The 22,229-nt window shown below is 32.0% G+C and overlaps 2 protein-coding genes and 1 non-coding gene across 8 annotated transcripts; all 3 read right to left on the bottom strand.

Annotated features, from left to right (window-relative positions):
• Positions 1–1,643: 1,643 nt before the first annotated feature.
• LOC114373061 (probable protein phosphatase 2C 35) lies at positions 1,644–5,821 on the bottom strand. 6 transcript variants are annotated; one of them, XM_028330607.1, is made up of 6 exons: positions 5,527–5,817; positions 4,320–5,263; positions 3,322–3,453; positions 2,521–2,811; positions 2,209–2,264; positions 1,644–2,096 (listed from the first exon to the last, which is right to left on the bottom strand). In XM_028330607.1, exons 2-4 carry the CDS (start codon positions 5,235–5,237, stop codon positions 2,566–2,568), a joined length of 1,296 nt encoding a protein of 431 aa, XP_028186408.1. In that variant the 5' UTR covers positions 5,238–5,263; positions 5,527–5,817; the 3' UTR covers positions 1,644–2,096; positions 2,209–2,264; positions 2,521–2,565. The 6 variants fall into 6 exon arrangements, with proteins under 6 accessions (XP_028186408.1, XP_028186409.1, XP_028186411.1 ...); XM_028330608.1 differs by having other exon boundaries at positions 1,644–2,086; positions 4,320–5,817; XM_028330610.1 differs by having other exon boundaries at positions 1,644–2,086; positions 2,581–2,811; positions 4,320–5,816.
• Positions 5,822–11,699: 5,878 nt separating this feature from the next.
• On the bottom strand, positions 11,700–11,782 carry TRNAL-UAA. The gene has a single exon. It is a non-coding gene; the product is annotated as a tRNA-Leu (tRNA).
• Positions 11,783–14,891: 3,109 nt separating this feature from the next.
• LOC114373732 (S-adenosylmethionine decarboxylase proenzyme 4-like) lies at positions 14,892–16,315 on the bottom strand. Its single transcript, XM_028331255.1, has one exon. It carries the CDS (start codon positions 16,279–16,281, stop codon positions 15,229–15,231), a length of 1,053 nt encoding a protein of 350 aa, XP_028187056.1. The 5' UTR covers positions 16,282–16,315; the 3' UTR covers positions 14,892–15,228.
• Between the last annotated feature and the right edge of the window lie 5,914 nt (positions 16,316–22,229).

Genomic DNA, 22,229 nt, shown 5'->3' with positions numbered 1-22,229 from the left:
GATGTGTGATGTGTGATGTGTGAGCCCATCGCTCATGAATGTTGCGGTATGGTCCAAGGCATCCCGTGGAGGTGGAGCTTTAAAGCAGCGTTGAGATTCAGAGGTACATAAAACAAATAGATGGAGACATGATGACGGAAGGGAATCTCATATTGCATTGTATTTAATGAATTTTTAAATGATCTCACAAAATAATTTATCATACCATATTAGAAATATAAGATTGCCCAAAAGAGGAGGAAAAACATTAAACAAAGGATGCTGGTCCCTATCTATGCCATTACTCTGTTTTGTGATTAAATGAATTATCAGTTGTGACACATGGTCCGAAAACAAACGTGCCACTTCCTTCCTTCACACCATGTTTTTTTATCTTCACATTAATGTCTCGTATCCACTTAAATATTTTGACTAACTCCATTCTGCCCTCGACTCAATTCAAAGTCCTTCTTAACATTTAATTTCATAAAGACTTATTATACTAGTAAAATTGTATATATATTGCTAACTATAACTTCCTAGATTCATATTAAGAATGGTAAAATAGTCAACACAATACAATTTGCAAAAAATGAATTAGATTGAGTTGAACATATTTTGAAAATGAATTGAAAATCTCAACCCAAACAAATAAGTTGAAAAATGGATTGACTCACAAAATGGAAAAAGACAATCATTCAAACATAATCATAATAACCATTAGTTAATCTATCAAAATATCTAAATACTCGAAACATCAAATACATCCACTAATTATCTTAAAAGGCAAAAACTAAAACATTAATACTTATAGCATTGACACCAATAAGTCCACAACGACAAATAAGTCTTAAAAATTAGTAATAAATTGAGTTAACCCAACTCAAACTGTCCTTGGTTTAAAAAAATGAATTGAGTTAAACCCATTTTAAGAGTTGAAAATCTTAATTCAAGCTGCAATCATTTGCCGACTTAAACAGTCTAACTCAACATATTGAACTCATTTTATCAAAATTTATATCAAGAATAGACTCTTATAATGAAGAAAAGTGATAATGTGTTTAGTGAATATTTACAAACTTAATTTTAAACAGACTTGATTTTGCAAAATTTATATTAGACATACACAGTAGTCAGTACAACTTTTTTTATTAATTTTTTAAGAGTGATAGCGGCACTATCTAATACAACTTTTTTTATTTACTAAAATTCATGTAAAATTAAAATAGCACCACTTGAGATTTCTTGGTGAAAAATGAAATAATTCATTAAAAATAATGAAAACTATTAATTGTTATCATGTGGCGAAGATGCTTCCACTTTTCTGAGAAAGGCATTTGCTGTTTGACATTTGAAGTATCTCATTATTTGTTAAATGAAAATATGCTTAGCTATTATTTGGAGTAGTTATTACTTTTATGAAGAGTGTAGTTAAAATTCATATAGATTTCATTAGTCTAGAAATGAAACTCATTTAACGAGACCTACATAAGTTTTACCTAATAAAAAAATGTTTCAGAAAGAAAATGTGTTAAAAAAGTATATTGCTGACATTTTTCTTACTTTCATTTAACAGAGTCGCAACACATGAAACAGTAGTAATCCACATCAATTGTTAAAATGAGTCAATTGCTTATACCCATAACCATTCATTCAGATAATAATTTGCACTAAAACATGAAACTAATATTGAAAAGCAATAAAAAAAAAAATCCAGACATGTTTCTAAAAGATACACCGGATCCAGCATGAGAACGAGGATAATGGATTTACATTCTAATAGCACATGGCTTGTCTTACAAGTTGACCATTGACTACAATTCATTGCAAGTAGTAGTGGTAAATTAGTCACCAACCAAACTCCTGCACGGATCTCCTTTCTCTCAAGTTATTTATAGACCCTATTCCAAAGTTTAAATTTAGAGAGTGGAGGTGTAGTGCTATTCGGGAAGACAAGTTTGAAGTGCTTGTATATGGTTAAATGACAGGCAACTTGAATTAGCAAAAGGTTGAGAAAAGAAGAAAAAAGACAATTAATCATTTGTGCTTTCTACATTCTGAAAAGGGTCCCTTCAGCTGCCAAGATAATGCACCTTAAACCAGCAACCTTCAGCGGCCTAACAAAATTGAGTCAGCATTTTGACTTAATGAATAATATAGTGGCAATCAAGTAAACTTATGATGGTAATTCAGAAGACTAAAGAAGAAAGGAACATAGAAATGTACCACCTTGGAGAAAGTATGAGGAGACATGGTGAAGCTTCCATAAAGCCTCTATCCGATTACTGTAAAATTGAAAAGGGGGAAATGAAATAAAATAAAATAAAGCTTTACACAAAACCTAAATGATTAAGAGAAATGCTAGCAATACACTCTTTCTAACACATTCGCTACTATTGACTGAAATTTATCAAAAATGATAAAATGACTGAAATTTATCAAAAATGATAAAATTTTGTAGGTCTCGCTACTTGTTTAATGAACCCCATTCATAATTCTGTAGTTATAATCAATTTTAAGCAATTGGAGGGAGTGTCTTACAAGGAGTGTGTGCTAGCACTCCTCAATGATTAATATGAAACAATGCTAGCGTGACTGTACCAATTCAACTGGAGTTTGACATGCTGGAGAGGGGACCACTATGGCTGGGCTTCTAGTTGAGACCACATGCTGAGGACAGGACTGTAAATCAGAGAAACCATTCCTGACTGAACGATACACATCTAACCCAGTAGTGGCAGATATTTCAGATGCTCCCTTTACCCTCTTGCTCTTTGTCCTTGTTACAGTACTGACATTGATCTCACTTGCTCCATGTCCAGATGTAACTGACTACAAAAAAAATTCAAAAGATTAGATAAACAAGACACATGATGGTATAGATTCCAATGAATTGAATCACAAAGGGCTTTTTAGCTATATGCCATACAACACTCATTAAGGGAAAATGCATTTGAGACACAAAAGGGTAATATTGCTGTGTAATTAGTTAATAGAAGTAGTAGTTTCTTGAAGATATTAAACTATAGATCACACATGGTAGTCATGAGTAACCAACGCTGACTAAACTTAATCATCCGCCATCTCTAACACATCCAGATATATTACACACATTAAAAACCATCAATAGATTACCACCTGAATAGGAACAGCCTGAGCTAACTTCTCTACGACCATCCACAGAATAAGCCATTTCTTACCACCACTAAACATTTTGGGGAATTGGCATGTTTATGGGGAGAGAATATTAAGGGATATTGTAAATCTTAAATCGTCACACAAACCTAAATGAAGAAAACGTTAAAAATAAATGAGGCCAAAGGAATACTCAAGTAATCATACATTAGACAGGCCTTTGATCTGAACTATGATAATTGTTATATCATCTGTTCGACCCTCATGTTCTAACCATAGTTTATAAGACTCTCCAGCAATGGCAGCACATGCATCACGAGGATCTGAATAACTTGCTGCCTACACCACAAAAGAAATCACAGAATTCATTAACATAAGACATTGAATCATAGTTCTGCCTCTACTCATCAGATTTAGTAGCAACCCTAGAGTTAAATATTAGAAATGTTAACTAGTGGAAGGAAATTTTTACACAAATAATTCACAATAATTTGTGAATGTATATTAAACAGGGCAGTTAACATCGAATATTCCTGTACACTAATGCAACAAATCAGAGATGATCAGCAGCAAGCTGCAGAAAATTGAAGTTTCTCTCACAGAGCAACCTACACAAATTGTGTAAACATTTAGGACCTAAAAGAATGACTAACAATTAGTATTTAATCTTGTAAACAATTTACAGATCAAGCTTACATTATTATGAAACTTTGAGGTTATAAGATTACGCTAACTAATATATCCTTCTGTCATAAGGATAATTAGGTATTAAATACCATTAAAACAATTTTTTTGTCATAAAATCCAACAGCTGAAGCAAGACATACAGATTAATATTGAGAAAATGATAACTACATGCAGCTAACCAGTAGTTAGATAATAATAGCAAACTTCAATTTGACATGTAAAACAGAATATGGGAACGAGTTAAGAACCACAAAACAAGCATCACAGATAGGAAAGCATAAAAAGTGAAAAACCAGAACAGAAAAATCTTAAACAAACATAAAAAAGAACATACACATCCATATTATCAACTAAGTTTTTAATTGCAACTTGCAAATCAAAACCATCACAGAAAACATACAATCTCCAAATTTCTTTAAAAAAAATTATAAGGAGCAGATCACAGGTCTTACAAGCAATACAGTAAGTAAAATTCAATTCAACCAATGAAGACATCATCAAGAGATTGTATGCCATACCATATCAACAACAGTTTGGCTGGATAGGAACTCAAATACACCATCACTTGCAACAACAAAGAAAAGATGGTTAGGTGTAAGCTGAACCGTTGACACCTCAGGAACAGCAATAACACCAATAGTCTCAGCCAACTTATCCCCAACACTCCTTGTAAAAGCAGCTCCAGGAACCATCCCATTCTGAACCCACAACCTAGGAGGATCATCACCCTGACTCTCTTCATCACCCCAAGTCTGAATATCCGGATCCTTATGCCCTTCCACCTGATCAACACTCAACACCCTTGCCCCACAAAGCTTCACTCTCTCATACTCATCTCTCCTAAATGGTGTCTGATCAGAAGACAAGTCCTCCGCAACAACCCGGTTCCCGTCCTTAACAGCCAGCACTGCTCTAGAATCACCAACATTAGCAACATAAAGGGTGTTCCCAATAACCAGCACCGTAATTGCCGTGGTGCCACTCAAAGAATCATCAATCTCATTCTTATGCAAGTCATCATTCGTGGTCAGGAATGCAGAGGTGTAGGCCTTAACAGGGTCCTCCAACAATGCAATGTCACTAGACAAATTTTCCACCAACCTATCCTTAACAAAATTTGAACACTGGCCACCAAATTCGCCATGTCCATCGTAGACACCAAAGAAATGGACACTGGGGTTGCCTTGAAACTGTGTCCTAATGCTAAAACTATCTTGGTTTTCTTTATCAGGTGAATCAGGATAGTACCCTCTCTGAGTGAGCACAGAGTATTCCAAAGTGAAGTTATGGGAAGGGACAGGAACAAATTGCAATGAACTCTGAGTGAGAATGTGCTTCCTTTGGGCACAGTAAGGTCCAAGTTCTCTGAAGTCTCTAGAGCCACTCACTGAGGGTGAAGGGTAACGGGTACAGCACTTGCCATGGACACAACCCATGTTTGAAAAGAGAAGCTAAACAAAGCCTGAAGGAAAAAAAAAAAAAAACACAAAGTAAAGGTCAATGTGGCTCCAAGCTTGAGACTTTGAGAAACATGAAGAAACAAAAACAAACCCTAGTGATGTGGAGGGGGAAAAAAAGGGGATTTTGAGGAGGGAATTGTGATGAGAGGTTGACAAAAAAGAAAAGGGTATGTTGAGAGTGATGGAGAAGTGAACAAAAAATGAGAATGATTTGAAGAAAACCACACAAACTGAAACCCTAGAGGGAGAGGGAAAGCTTGCTTACCCCACCAAAAGGTGGAGACATTTTTGGCCTTTGATCAAAAGGGTGTGGCTTGGCATTGAGAACGTGTGGAGTGGGGCTGGCGAAAAGGAAAGGAAGAATTATACTTTTCGTTTCGTTTGGGAGCACAGCATCGAAGGAAAATGGTGGAAGCAAGCAAGAGTCCAAAGGGAATGGGTTTGTGGTTTGTTCTCCCGAGAGAATGACAGTGACACACGCACACGCAGAAACAGTCACAGGGACAGGTTTCGAGATTCTATTCTATGAGTCCATGGTTTGGTTTGTCTACCGATAAAGCCCTTCTTCCAAGGAAACACACCCCAATAAAACCAACAAAACACAATTTCACTTGTCTTCTCTCTGTGAGAGCTGTGAAATGAAAACAAGTGAGAAAACAATATAATATCGTTTTAAAAACACCCCAATAATACCAACAGCACACAATTCAAACTCTATAATGTCAATATTAGAAAAGATGACTAGTTTCATATTGATTCATAAGGTTGAATATTGCTCCTTTTATCCTTATATATAAGGTTGAATCTAATTCATTAGAATTTAAAAAATAATTTAATTAATTATAATAAATTTATCTTAAATTTATAATTTTTAAAACATTATCATTATCATTAATATTTTTATTTTTTAGATGTTTGTTGATATATAATCTCTCATCTTTTAATAATAAGTATTTCTAATTTAAAAATAATTAAATCAACAAACATTATAATTTGAATCTTAAAAATAAAACAAACAGATATTTAAACTTGGATCTTATAAATAAAAAGGAAGTGAAAAAGTAAAAAAAGTGAAATGATAACTTCTCACATATAAAAAAATTACAACTAACTTTATTTTATTTAATGTTATTATCTTTAAAATATCATTCATTATTTAATTAAGAGGTTAATCTTAATGACTCTTTCTTATCTTGATATCAAGTTTGTTAAGAAAAAAAATATTTTTTAATTAAAACTGATGCAATTAAACGTGGTTAACTAACTTTTTTAGTTAATGTGTATTGTTTTTTTCTTCTTATGTTTGACACAAGTAAGAGTACAAATTTTAAGGATAATTTCAAAAATATGATATAATATATTATTAATACATTGGGCCTCTAACAACATGTGTAAATGAATAGGTTAGAATCAAGTTGATTATCTAAAATTCTTTTGACCTCCTATATAACGGTGAAATTAGGTATATGGACCTAATTTCCTAATTAGATAATGTTAATAGGGTAAGATTGAATTTAATATTATCTTATCTAACACCTTTTTATGAGATAAATCAATAAAAATAGACTTTTTTTTCTTTCCTAATTTATATCTTAGTCAAAGCTCATGGAATAGAATAAGAGATCTCTTTGGTCATTGAAAACAAAAGTTTTGCTGAGTCCAAATAGTATACTATCCTATACATATTGTATGAGTAATAATACAAATGTATTTTAAAACTTTGCCTATAAAATACAATCATAAGAAACATAAAAGATCTTCCCAGGCTGTTTCATGCCATCTATATATTTGTTTAATGTTCTTATACCATCTATACACTTGTTCAATCTAGAATATGAAAATTAAACTAGTGACGGCTCTAGAATGCAATAATGCAAGCATGTCTCATAAATGCATAAATTACATAAAAAATTGCTTAGACATTTACACAAATATAAATTATTAACTTTTGTATGCTTACTCTCTAAAAAAATTGTATGCTTATCATTAATCTTTCCATTTTTTTCATCTTATTGGTGAAATATTGAGCTCAAATTTTCAAGGAACATCACCCTTATGTAATTTATGCATTCTCACCTTATATTATCTCTAGCTCTAGTGTTGTTTATTACGGCTTTAGAATGGAAAATGATAAGTTAAATTCCATCCATCGTTAAAGAGGATGTCTCAAATTTTTTACATTCTCATCTTGATTACTTAAAACATGACACCCTTTAGTATTCACAAGGGTTACTTCTCCCTTTCTTAGAAAAAAAAAACAAAAATATAAAGTCAAAGGACATTTTTGTCTAAAAGACGAATTAAGATTCCTAATTATTTTGATTAAATACAAATAAATATAAATGATAAAAGGTGCATCTGATATGCTATCAAATCTTAATCTATCTTTGTGCGTCTAAAGTTTTCAGACGATGTACTCATAAGATAATCTGATATAACATTTAAGAAGTGTATTTAAAACTTTCATTTTATACTTCAAGTATGAGATTCTTTCATGCAGAAAACATTCTCCTAGGACTTGTCAAAGTCCTATGAAGAATAAATAAAATCCATCGTCTAAAAGACGATGATCCTCATCAAAAGACACGCTTTGTTATTGCAGACATGTTATAATAAAAGAAGTGACTTTCATGTTGAAGTACAAGACACGTTATCCTATCAACATGATCTTTGCATGAAGAAGAGACGTGTATTTAATGTAAGTATTAAATGCTCCAACATACTCAAGACATCAAACGAAGAACAAAGTAAAGAATTCAACTGTTGAGATACTTAGAGATGAAGGTTATATATAGAATAAGCTTTGAAGAAACAAGACACGAATCACCTATGTGAATCATTCTTTCATTATTTCTTGTGAAACTTTTTGTAAATTCTTGTAAAGATACAAAGCTTTCAAAACGCCTTATATACCTTGAGAGAAAAAACTAAAAGTGTTAAGTGATATATCCGATTATTAGATGATCATACTTTAGTCAGTGAACAATCTTCCAACAAATCTTGTTGATTTGTTTAAAGCCAACAATGATTTGGTAGGACAAAGAACATTGGATTTAAGCCAAATTTATGGTAAAGCTTGTAAGTGTAAGAGCAAAGAATGACAATGAAAAATACTAATAACTTAAATAAATTAATAAAAACTTTTTTTTATTAGATGATGTGAATAATACTTGTAACTTTGGTAAGTTAGTGAAAACTTGATGGTTACCAAGAACTCGATGTAATCTTGAGGTTGAAACGGACCAATATAAATTCTTTGTATGTCTTCTTGCTTAACTAATAAAGGCTTTTTTAATTTGTTTTTAAATCTTACATATTCTTTTAAAGAAAAATATTCTTCTCATCATCTGATCTATTTATATTCGTCAGATGATAAAAGTGTTTTATAGTCTTAAGAAAAATTATAAATTTCTAAAAACACACTTAAATTTTCCTTTCTTGTGTTATTTGCTTCTAAAAAAATCTTCCCAATGTTCAATTCTAAACATGGGATATCTTTAGGTAATGATTTATAGGTTAAAAATTTTGTAGATTCAAAGAAAGAATATAGAAAGAAAAAAAAAAAACCTTCCCAGTGTTGAATTGTAAACCTGGGATATCCTTAGGGAATAATATGTAGGTTAAAAACATGGTAGATTCAATGAAAGAATATTATGGCAAGAAATATTTTCGTACTTCTACATTCATTATGAAAGTTGATGCAACAAACTTGCTGGAGTCCTTAATTATGTCAACCATATTGGGAAATCTTGAAGTTGATTCGTTCCTAACTTCCTGTTCTTAAAAAAATGATATGATCCATAAACTAAATAGTGAATTTGAGCTCGTTGACCATCCATCAACAAGTTTAGTAAAAGAAAAAAATGCAATTCATTATTGTACAAGAGAGACAAGCAAATCATTCTTGCTGGTTTTTTTCTTTATTAAATTTTTAATAGGAAATCCATTCATGTTGAGGTCGGAGAGGGAGATCTGCTCTTCATGGAGATATTGTTGAAAATATTTCATGAACATTTCATGCTAAAAAGTATCAAAACCACATATATTCATTTATTAAATTATAAAGTTTATTTTATATTAAATATAAAAAATATTATTTTCTAGCTGTAGGAATATTCTAAAACAATGAATTGAAGTAATGATTTCTTTAAAATAATCTATAATATTATCAATAGATTTGTTTAAAATGGTATAAAAACCTAAGACGATTTTCATGTAAACTTGTTAAAGTTTTAAATATTATAGACTAAAAAGATGTAACTAATCTTTTTATTATTTGAATGAAATTATTTTATTATAAAATTCTTTTTATTGTGTAAGTATTAATTAATTTCTATTCATAATTGTTTTAAAATCATCTTTTTCACTTAAAACATAAACTCATTATCCAATATGATATCCCCCCCCCCCCCCCCCCCCCACACAATTTTTTAGAGGTTTTTCAATAGTTTTAAAATCACTAAAAACTAAACTTTTTACCAGTAAAAAGTATATTGTATAAAATTAACCCATCAATGACCGATTTAATTAAACTCACCCATTCATCCACTAATCAATTCATGATTTGGTAGGTGTTCGGCCATTTCCCTCATATTTTGCAATGTTACATTACATTTTAGCTTCAAATTATTGTGAAACCAAAAAAAAAAAAACTGAAATTATTGAGACATAACTTTCAAGTTTCAAAGTAAACTTTTAATCTCTCTTGCTTCCTTTTATCATGACTACCAGATGCTATATGGTACTTGTAAGATTATTATTATTTAATAAATAGTTATCCAACTCTTTCATAAATGGTTTCGAAAAAAACAACTCATTCATTTACAAGTATATTATACTTTTAAACTCATTTTCAATAATTGTAATATTAATTATTGTCGATAGATCACATACTAATGGAGATGTATCAACAATCAGAAGAATTATAATAATAATGATAATAATAATAATACAGTAATAGGAAGAAGAACCACTCAATCCAGTTCCAATAATTTAATAATCCAATGGATTAGGAAAACAAAATGGATGGATCATTAACCACCCATTAATATCAATAATCCAACAAGTCAATCCATTTAATATTATTTAGTAAAATGGATAGACTGAATTGGATGTAAGTATGAATGGATTGATTGGATTGTAGATATATGAATTATGATATCATCCTAATGCAAATAATTAAAGAGTTAGGAGATATTTTGAGTAGTTTCTAATAACTTAAGTTCAGGTTTAAAAAAACTTATGATTTAGGTTTTAAATACAACTTATGCTTTTTATTTTGTATACTTTTAATTTATTTCGATTAATTTTGCAGTTAAATTTATGATTTTTCTTCTTATTAAATGAGTACTTAACTAAATTATTTACCCAAATGTATTTATCTTTTATATAGAGTATAAGTACTTAATCCCTCTCAGGATTGTTTTCCTTGTAATACTAGTAGACAATAGGAATCCTCACCCCAAAAAAAGTAGGCAATAGGAACCATGCATATACCAGTTTCATATTTTCTGATAAAGGGCACTAAAGCTCTGCTAGCACTCATTCACTGCTTATTTTGTGTACATTTGGGCCTTTGGCAAACTGGTGGCATTTGGCAAATTTTATTAGAAAGACTTATTAAATAAGTGAGATGTACTATTTTTTTTTGTGATTTTAAATAATTTTAATTAGAGTGTGTTTTTAAAAAATGTATTTTAGAGTGTATTGTTAATCTTTTTCTTCAAAATATTTTATTTAAATATTCTTTATTAGAATACTGAAAATATGATAGAAAAAAACATTGTCGATTTTAATGCCAAATGTAGGACTTTTTATTAGGCCCGTCCATCACAAATATAATGGATCAGTTCCGATTTCCCAATTTAAGAAAAGGGACATGCTAGGTGCACCCTGCAACATTGCTGGTGCACCCAGCAATTAGGTGAATGGGCAAAATTGCCCTTGCGTTAAAAAAAATAATTTCTTCTTCCGGAAGAAGGTTCTTCTGGAAATCTTCCGGAAGAAGATTCTTCCGGAAAGTTTCCGGAAGAACCTTCTTCCGGAAGAACAATTTGTGTTCTACCGGAACAATCTTTTTCCGGAAGCTTTCCGGAAGAAGTTTCTTCCGGTAGAACAATTTATTCTTCCGGAAGAAGGTTCTTCCGGATAAACAATTTGTTCTACCGAAAGAACCTTCTTCCGGTAGCTTCTCTAGAAAAAGGTTTTTCTGATAGAATAAATTGTTCTACCGGAAGAACCTTCTTCCGAAAGAATGAATTATTTTTTTAATACAAGGGCAATTTTGCCCATTCACCTAATTGCTGGGTGCACCAGCAATGTTGCTGGGTGCACCTAGCATGTCCCTTAAGAAAAAGGAGGGATGCGAAAATATGATGAGAGCCCAATTATAAATAGGGAACGAAAGAAAACAAGACAATGTTTTTTAATTTTAAAAGGTGCTGGCTGTGGGGTTCGAACCCACGCGCACTTATGTGCAGAAGATCTTAAGTCTTCCCCCTTAACCACTCGGGCAAACCAGCTAGACGTTATAGTCACTTATAGGGTTTCTTGTATCATTTATTAGATCTTTATTTATTGTCTTCCCCCTTAAAGATTATTGAGAGATTTTCTTTTATTGATAGATAAAATATGGATAAATATTTATTTTGGTCCCTTAAAATATGATGTGGTAATAAATTAATTCTTGAAAGATGAAAAATTTAAATTTAATTTTTGAATATATAAAAAATATGATAGATTAGTCTTACAGGTAATTCAATGATAAATTAATTTTTAAATTTTTTAACTTAATATAAAATTATTCCTAAAAAATATAAAATATTATCAAATTGATTTATGAATATTATAACTTCATAACAAAATACTCATTTTGGTTTTATATATAAAACTCAATTACATAATTCATCAAGATTAAAGAAAATGATTAATTTAGTTTATAACAATAAATTTATCTTAAATGTATAAATTTTTTTTCAAAATTATCTTTCTCATTAATATTTTTCTCTCTTCTAGTGATTTTTTAATATGTTATCTTTCTTCTTTTAATAGAAGTATTTCTAGTCTAAAAATAATTAATCCAAGAAATATTATAAAATATGTGTTATAAAAAAAATTTAAACTTGAGTCTTATAAATAAGATTAAAGGAAGTAGTCTCAGAAATTTAATAATAACATCAATCTTTCACACTCTTTTTACATTTGAGAATTAAATTTAAAATTTTTATCTTTCAAGAATCAATTTGTAACATTGATAAATGATGATTAATTTGTTCAAGTGATATATGTCATATTTTTCTTAAATATGATCTCAAGTTCAATTATTTTTTTCTCAAAACAGTTTTTTTATTATTTTTAAAATGAATTAATTCTTTTACAGGGAAAATTCTTTCTACTCAAGAAGTAACAATTTCTTTTTGGCAATGAATTCATTTACATGACAAATTCACACACGCACACACATAACACATGCAGAGATTATGACCCTGTTTTATGGGATTCGCATTTGTTGGGAAGCTAAATTATTTAGAAAGGTAGTTGGTGGTTATTCAGACTCTATATGGACAATCCAACAAGTCCTGAGTGAGATTCAGCATCAAAACCTCGACGTGAATGAGCTAACAATGATTCGCAATTACATGGCGAAGGATTGAAATTTCCAGCAAGATTTTAGGTTTCTAATGCGTGCCATGACTGTGGTATGGACTAGCTTGTGTAGCAACTGTGGGCTTAAATAAGGAAATTCAATCTCGAAGATTGTAGCAAGGGAAATAATTTACAATGATGAGGATATGGTATTTGAGACGGATATTATACCTGTGTTCAAGATGGAAATATTTTTTTTTATTGGTAGCAGTTGAATACGGTGTTAGAGGTTTACAACACCCACACTTCAATCAAAATGCAGATATAAATTGCTATAACCATTTTAAAATTAAGAGTATTCAGCTTTTCATAATTAATAACGAACATTGCTTATAAGTTACAACGGATTCTTAGACATGATCGAACAAATTCCATGCCCTGTTATTAATATGATAGCAATTTATTTGTCTTACAGAATATGAAAAGACTATCTGCAATTGTTATTGAGGTTTGGAGTTTTAAGTTTCGTAGATAATATGTTCATGGTTTGAAAACAAACAAAGCCTAAGGCAATCATTTTTAGGGGTTTAACACTGATACTTAATTAAGATTAATATCCAGCTCACTAGTTTGATTGAAGCCTATGGTAAGATACTAAAAAAATAACAATAAGTTTGAGAAAGGGAAAGTAAAGAAGTGATCTGTATATCACGTGTATATATATATATATATACATGACATATATTATGAATTTAATTATTCTATTTTTTCCCTCCATATTTTTCAGCTGAGTTATAGTCCATAACCTTGAATTATATCAGATAGGTTAAGACTTCACAAAATCATGGCAAGCATTCCGTTCTTTTCCTCCATCAGTCATTGAAGTCTATGTAGGTCGTATATATCCCCATTTGAATTTATGATTTTCAAACACATTCAACTATAGAAAACAATCATGCGTAAATCCAATTTTTTTAAGAAGCTATTAATTTTTTTTTCTTCTCTCAAACTAAGTTATCTAATTAGAGAGTACTCTGTACCCAAAAACATTAACGTTTGAGATACTTGATTTCAGTAATAAACATGCCATGCAATATTTCAAATAAGAAGTTGATAATGAACTTGATTAAAGACCAGTTGAGTTTTATATAATTTCAAAGTTCAACTTTCTAATTCTAATATAACGTTAAAGTGGACAGTTAAGTTCTACCGTACGTAATATGCTCTTTATATTGACTTTACTCAAAATCAACGTGTATATATAAGTACACGAATTGTCACCCTAAAGTCACTGAATTGTATTTACGTTTTTTGTCGTTTAATCTGTATTATGTCAAATGGGTATACTAATTATGAACCTTTTTCGGAAGATCTCATAGTTTATAAAAAAAGGCAGCTAAGAATTTGGAACATATTATTATTGCTTCTCTACTTGCCTCTTAATTTTGTCATCTACTATTTGCCTTCTATAAGGCGTGTCGCCCAAATTCAATTATGGCCACGTGCACTTTAAGTTTCTTAATGACCATAAAAAACCACTACACTATCATGCTTTGTTAGTTATATACTGCGTAATGCATGTGCATATATAAGTGCTACGTCCTCAAATTACTCATGATAATATAATGTTCTTGCAAGACTGAGATTCCAGGAACGGTTTCACAAATAGAACAATATTATACCCCAAATGAATAAAAGATAGTAATTTAAATAAGAAATTCTATTTCATACAAATTCGATCAAGTACCTGCCATCTCTTTCTTTTTTTCTTTTGTCTAGGTTTAATTATATGGATTTTTTTTCTTTTTTGGATTTACATAATATAACGAGACAAAGCCCATGCAAAAGAAAAAGGGATATTCCAATTAAGTTCCAACTCATCTTTATTACATATACAAGTATAACTCTTTTAATGCTTCATGTGCATCTACATCGACCCTTTAAAACACACGTACATGCCACAAACCAAAGGGTAAATGAGAAATGCATCAAAAGTGTAATTCAGTTGTTTCATTATACTGTAGGAGAGCACGGTGTGTTGTAGACAGTCGTGAGAAGCTAAACAAAGCATAATTAAAAGACAAAGAGATTGATAAAAACACAGAAGAGGGAAAGGAATTTCAATATATAACCTCAAGAAAAACAAGAGCACTTTTACACCCACTAACACATCCTCAAAAATCTTAGTCGTGACAAGCCTAAGCGGGGTGCATTATGATGATCCTCCCAGACCCGTATCCCAACCTCCATCACTTATTTGCATGTTTGTTTTTCAGGTGGTTAAAAGTAATTTTGTCAATAGACCAACAAATACCAATCACATCCTGCCACGTCACCACCCCTAAAATTTTTTCACCTAAACCCTACCTCATCCAATTCCTACCTAGTGTGCACTTTTCCGGCGAAGCGGCGTAAACGTTTGAAAGACAACGCTCCCAGAATCCGGGAACTGGTCCATCGCGCAGCTCCTCAACTTCATTCCCATGGGCTCCACCGCACCCGATACCTCTCTCCACATCTCGCTCCCCAACGACGTCGTAGAGACCGACATCGTCCCCGGTCGGAATATCTGCACCACCTTCCTCAACACGTGGAGTATGTCCACGTCATCATTCACGGACCCCACACATTCGAAACTCGCGTAGCTGTAACCGTCTTCCGGCGTCACGTGAATCGTGGAGTACCACTCCCCATCTATGCCATTCATGGAGTACCCGCACGGGTCGAACGCGAAATCGCACACAAGCGCCTGCGGGTTAATCTCGTCAACTCCGGTGAGCTCCGTCATCTCCTTCCCGGCGGAGTCGCCGGTTTTTCCGTCGCCGGCGCGGCGGAAAAACTTTCTTGCGAGGACGGGGTCTAGGTCGGTCATGCAGATTTCCATGGTGTAAGCGTGGCTTTCGCTGTAAAGAGCGCGAGAGTGATGATGAGGAATATTCGTGGCGGTGAACACGTGCCACGCGTGTGAGGAGGATTTCGAGGGCATGATGGAGGCTTTTCTGAAACACAGGTCCGAAGGAAGGGTTGTTTCCAAGTAAGTAACTTCGTGTTCGAAGCTCGTGTGAGGGAAGGGTTGTGACAGAGGGAAGATGAAGCTTCCGCGGGTGTAGCGACATAAAGAGAGAGTGAGACCGAGATGGGTCTGTGCGTAGAAGATTAAGGGAGTTATGGATTTGAGAAGCTGCGTGGTTCCACACGTTTTGATGATGATCTTTGTTGGGTACACAAAGAGGCTTGATTCTGATAACACATAAGCGTCAAAGTAGGAGTTTCCAACGGCTGAAACGACAGTGCATTGGACTGCTTCTAGGGTTTGTTGTATGCACTCGAAGGAGAGTTTTCTGAGGCCTAGTTGGAGGATAGTTGGGTCGTCGCCAAAGAAATGGAGCTCCAGCCTCTTCTCGAAGCCTTCGAAACCTGAGAATGCGAATGCCATATTGGAGATCGAGAATGAATAACTACTAAGAGTGGTGAGAGAGATGTGAGGTAAAGGATATTGAGGGTGATTTGGATTTATAGGTGTGTGTGATGAGGTGGAGAGAGAGTAGTGAGTGTGTGAGCATGAGCATGAGCATGAGCATGCGGGTGATGGAACCAAGAATCATGATAGTAGGCATAATGAAGTGAATGATGATGATATGCAACAATTTTGTTATGTTTTTTTAGTTCAATCTTCTCTTAGCTTCCTTCACAGACACCAACAGAATTAATATGCCCACGCTCATTAATTCTTTCTTGTTTTGTCATTGCCTATTCCATGCCTCCACCCTTCCCTTACCTTAATCACTCTCTCTTTCTGCCTTCTTAATCTACATAGTAACTTCCAATAATATACGTACATGAATAATAACAGTGCTTTTCCGTATTTGTTTACGAATTTAGAAAACTGAGAGATGAGGCTCTTGAGAGGTTTAAGGGGGGAAACGTGGTTTAATTAATATTTCAAATTTATTTTCTACGTTTCTTAGGGAATAATATATAGGAAAAATCATCTATAGACATCTAGCTAGGTGTTAATTGATACGTACGGTAGAGAGAAAAGGAGAGAAACATATACAAAGTTGAAATAATAAGAAAGAGAGAGAGAAAAAAACTATTAATAAATACTTTGATATATTAACGTTGCTATTTAAATTAGTACAAATTAATACATGCTCGCACAAATCATACGAAGAACTGCTATACAGTACAAAACAATTTTGAACGAATTACATGAAAATATGTCTGTTTCATAAAATAATTCAATTTTAATTTGGTGTTTTGAGGGAAAACATGCACTGGATAAGTAGGATTTGACTTCTTTATTGTTTTTTTTCCAGCTATTCCCGTGCCTTGCAAATCACATAGTTTTAAAATTGAATTACAAAATTAAATATTAATACAACTACATAAACAACACAAGAACAACTGAGAAAATGACAGCAGAAAAGCCAATTTTAAATATCTTTTATGCAATTTAACTTTTGAACTAATTCGTGTGTGATCAGGCTTTGGCAGAGACTCCTCATTGTCACCTCATCACTTTCAATGATGTGCCAATGGTGGGGTGGGGTGTGAGTGGGTATGCGTCACGTTATCATGCCTTGGCACCGACAGTTCATTGTCACGTCAATGATGTGTCTATGATGTGCCAATGGTTGGACATGATGGCGTGATATTCTATTTGTCATGTCAACACTTAACGGAAGACGACAACTACAAGAAATAAAATAAAAATGAATTTTTTTTTTCACGTTGGTATTTAACAAAAAATATTTTTTTAAAATAATAATATGAAAACGACATATTTTTCAAATATGAAAAACTTATCTAAACTATATATAATTGGTGTTTTGCATGTAATATGTTATGTCTTCCCTCACTCTTCCTTCACTATTATTTAGACCCAAAATATATATTTCACCATTTGATCTTGTTGGTTCTCTTTTAACTTTGTCCACATATTAAAAGCATTTAAATTCTTTAATTTTACCTTTAATATCATTTTATTAATTTAGTTTAGTTGATTAAACATGATAAATTGATATGTGAGTTATTGTAAATTTCAAATAGTATTTTTTTATTCCTACCAATAAAAAATATCTTATTAATTTAATATATTTCTTATTTTGAATGAAGAATTACCTTAAAAATAAATAAGATAAAATTTTTAAGTCTATATAAAAGTAAATTACATATATATTCATCAAATTATTTTAATTAATTTTTAATTTTTTGACAAGTTTACAAATATTTGATCAAATAAAAGTGTTTGAGAAAGATTTTTTCTTATTGATTTATAAGATTTGCTTTTAAACATAACTTAAATTTATAAATATCATTTTTTATTTTTAATAAAATAAAAAATGTATCATTTACCATTTTATCTAAAATTAAATTATTTATTTTAATAAAACTCCTCCTTATCATTTGTTTGCTAAAAAATTATTTTTCAAATTGACTTAATTAAGTTTTTCATATCTAAAAAATATTCCGCTTTCAGATTATTACCTAAAAATTCATTTTTTGTCAAATAATTACCTAAGAAATTTATATGTTTCAATTTATTACCTGTTGATAGTTTCTTTCCATTAAGTGATGACGTGATACATAAAATGTCACATCATTGAAGGTGATGACGTGACAATAAATTGTACGTGATAAGGTGTGACGATATAACATTTTGTCTATCACGTCATTACTTGACAAAAGAGAACTAACGACAAATGATAAGTTGAAACATATACATTTTTGAAGTAGTTATTTGATAAAAAAAAAAATTAAATTATAAGGTATTAATATGAAAATGGTATATTTTCTAGGTAAGAAATATATATATATATATATATATATATATATATATATATATATATATATATAAAAGAATAATAACAATAGCAATGCTTTTTTAATTTTTTTTCCCTAATAAATTTTGAAAGGTGAAAGTCGAGGATTGAGAGGTTTACGGGGGAAATTTGTTCAAATATTATTTTTTACAATGTGGGCTCTCAGGTGTGTAACGTTAGTTCCATGTCTTCCTACTATATATTTTAGTTTAAAGTAAAATCAATTAAATGTGAAGTTTGAACGATATGTGGGGCTAATTTGACTAGAATGATTGGTTGAACCGATGATGAGAAATGCCAGAAATAATTGTGTTGAAACCATATCTTAAACTTCTTTTCACAATCACAAAGATACTGGAGATTTGGTAATGTTTCAAGAGACCTTGTTATTCAGAGCAATTTGATTTCGTGAGTCAAACAAAATTCAGCATCAGCATTCAACTTAACTATTTTAATGATAATTCCATTAAAATAGGGACATAATCATAAACCGGAGCTAGATGCTGTATTGTTGTTCTGCAAAACAACAATTATGAGTTCAGTACAGATAATTAATAGACCATTTTAATTAGAGCTCTAATTAAAAACAGGGTAAACAGAACATTTTGTAACCAAAAAGTAAAATTAGAAGTAAAAAGACCCAATCACTTAGGACTCTGTTTGATATGAGCATACTCTGATATAGATAATGGCCTCTGCATTATGGAAAAGTGAAGAAACCTCAGTTGATGGAGACATCTTTGTCTAGTGCTAGGAGAGCAGGCGTTAACTAACCAAAATCTTGACGTGCTCAAAATATCATCCATATTTGATATTGGAATAATAATAATTATTTATTGCAGAAGGAAAAATATGAAGGAACAAAATGAAAAAACCAAAAGAAATCAGGCGTGTCAGGTAAATAATGAGAATATCCTTGAATTGGAGAGGCCCGTACGTGAAATGAAAAGTACCAACATCATTTTTATTCTTCATGCAGTTTCATGTAGCTAGGTGGCATTATCATTATTTTTTTTTCTTTCTAATTTAACAATTTAATTTCTGTATTTATCAAAGCATGCATGCACACTTGTTAACCACGTCAGCATCAAAATTAAAAACGATTCTCTTTATCCTCCAAGTGATTAGTTTTTTTTTTAAAAAGCTTGGGTTATAAAAACAACTAAATAACGTTCATCATTATGTTACCATGAAAGTTGAACATTTTCTTGTTGAAAATTCCTTTAAAATAATTTTGGAGACAAATGGAATAATACCATCAGATGCTTATAATTCTAACTTGTATATACTGCTCAACAACAACAGCTTATAAATAACTGACATTCAGTTTGCAATTTTAATTTTGTTTCTAACCATAACCAAAGCCAAGGTCAAATATAATGACTCTCTTCTAACTTGTTGGGACATAAAGTTGATTTGGATCATAATGTTTAACTAGCTAGTCTGATAAGAAGTAACAGTAATTTTGAAGTAAAAGGAAGTAATTAGTGATTCATGGTCTTTTAGAGGAAGTTTTGGTTGCCTGTCTCTGCCGACTTGTAAAACTAACTTCTCCATCATATTGGTGGTCTCCTTGACTTTCAATTTACGAGTATTGTGGACATTATATCAATAATAATTCAGCATAATCAACAATACAGAAGCTTCTCCTTAGTATAAAGACGGGTAGAATGTATTATTCAAAATGAAAAGAAAAAGTACAGAAAATCTAGCATACACTATACTATTACCACTACAACAGAACGGTATAAACTAAATTTTGAGTAGAGAAAGGTTGCGGGGGAAGGCAATAATGAAAATTTGTGAGTTAGAATCCAAATTTTGCAGTTTTAAGGGGTTGAAATGATGTAGAATATATGTCGTCATCAATATATCTTATGGTTGTGGCTGGCAGCCACCATAATGACCACAATATCCACCTCTTTGTGATGCACGCGCACTACCAAACTCAAAACACTATCTCACAAGCCCACACTTATGTTCTCTCACACGCAAGGCAAAACCAACCAACCACACGCGCAGGCACACACACAATCACAAACATTGGTTCTTGCAAATCTAGCTCACTCCCTTTGCATATCCAATATTGGATTTGAATTCCCTACTATCACAAGTCACCCAGTCAGGAATATGGACCCAAAGTATTTTAATTTTTGAAGGTGTTTTTAAGTTGAATTTACTGAAATGATTTATGAACTATCAGATCTTCATAACTGTCTCACTGCATGCTTTCTTCGACCGCAAGGAATCTAAATCTTCCAATATCATACACAAAAGATAAAAAATGGTCAGCCTCTTTGTTGAATCAATCTTGTTTAAAAAATCTCAAAACAAAACAAAAAAAAAACACATTCAAATTTCTCACCTTTTTCACATCAAAAGTTTCAACTTTCAAGCCAAATCTCCTCCATCCTAGAATTAGTTGTAGGCAAGGGCTTTGGGAATTTGAAGAGACATACAAAAAGTTATATTTTTTTTCTTTCAATAAAGAGTAAAAAGTTTGGAGTTGAAACTCGAAACCCATCTTCTTCTTAATCTTAAAGTTTGGTCCCACTAAAAGTAGTCACCTTTCTAAACCCCATACAAGCCTAAACGCCACATATACATCCTCTTAACTTTCTTCTCCACCCTCCACCCCATTCCTTATCCCAAATCACCATAATAATGCAAACCCCAAATCCATGATTGGTCCCACTATGTGCCCCCTAGACAACCAGCCCCACAAGGCCACACATCATCTAAAACATGTGTCCCAACTTGAAGGCACAACAAGGGTCGTCCATCTTTGTTTCAAGTGTTAATGAGATTTGAGGGACATGGTGTCCCCACTTAGCCCTTAACTGCAAGACAATGGCATAAGTTGGCAAGGAACAAGCGGGCTTTAGCCGCCATACTTGCTTGCATGCGCAAATTTCAGCATACAATGAAGCGAATTGCCACACAAGCACAAATAAGTGTTGTGTTGCAAATTCATTTTACAAGAGTCTAGTCTATTATACTAATGATCGAGCATCACTGCACAAAATTGGGCAAATTGCTTCAACACAACCCCACCAGGCTGCAACTCAAAATTTGGAAAGGCTTCCCTTATAATATTCATATTAATTTAGTGCATGCCCTCAAGAGTAGTCCAAAAAGCCATGAAAAGTGGTTGGATTCTTCATTTGATCATTTTCTTTGTTTCTTTTTTCAATAAAAATAACATCGTTTGTATCTCAGGCTTTTATTGGCTAGCTAGTAGCTAATGGTTACAGCTTAATATTGGCGTGGGTCTGATACGTTTTATTGTTCTTTTCTTTTGACATTTCCGTCTTCCTCTACAAATTAAACATGATGTGCCGTGCAAGATAAACAGGAATTTAATCCTGTGTACTCAATAGTATATATTGAATGAGATAAACAAACTAACATGAGGATAACATTTTAATAATTTTTTAATATATAGTACCCCACCTCAGGTGTTAATTGATTGTAAGACTTTTTTTTTAGAGAATTTGATTGTAAGACTAAGATATCGCAGTTCTGATCAAAGTAGAATCTTGATGATTGTATGAACATG

This window comes from Glycine soja, chromosome 11 (genome assembly GCF_004193775.1).
Source record: "Glycine soja cultivar W05 chromosome 11, ASM419377v2, whole genome shotgun sequence".
Taxonomy (NCBI): Eukaryota; Viridiplantae; Streptophyta; class Magnoliopsida; order Fabales; family Fabaceae; genus Glycine; species Glycine soja.
The sequence above is the reverse complement of the archived record's forward strand: the minus strand, read 5'-3'. Positions and strand labels throughout refer to the sequence as shown.

Coding starts and splice junctions, on each gene's coding strand:
- LOC114373061 (XM_028330608.1), bottom strand. CDS start 5,237: ATGGGTTGTGTCCATGGCAAGTGCTGTACCCGTTACCCTTCACCCTCA. Junction 3,454..4,319: donor GCCAAACTGTTGTTGATATG/GTATGGCATACA, acceptor TTTGTGGTGTAG/GCAGCAAGTTATTCAGATCC. Junction 2,812..3,321: donor AGATCAAAGGCCTGTCTAAT/GTATGATTACTT, acceptor TTTTTTTTGTAG/TCAGTTACATCTGGACATGG.
- LOC114373732 (XM_028331255.1), bottom strand. CDS start 16,281: ATGGCATTCGCATTCTCAGGTTTCGAAGGCTTCGAGAAGAGGCTGGAG.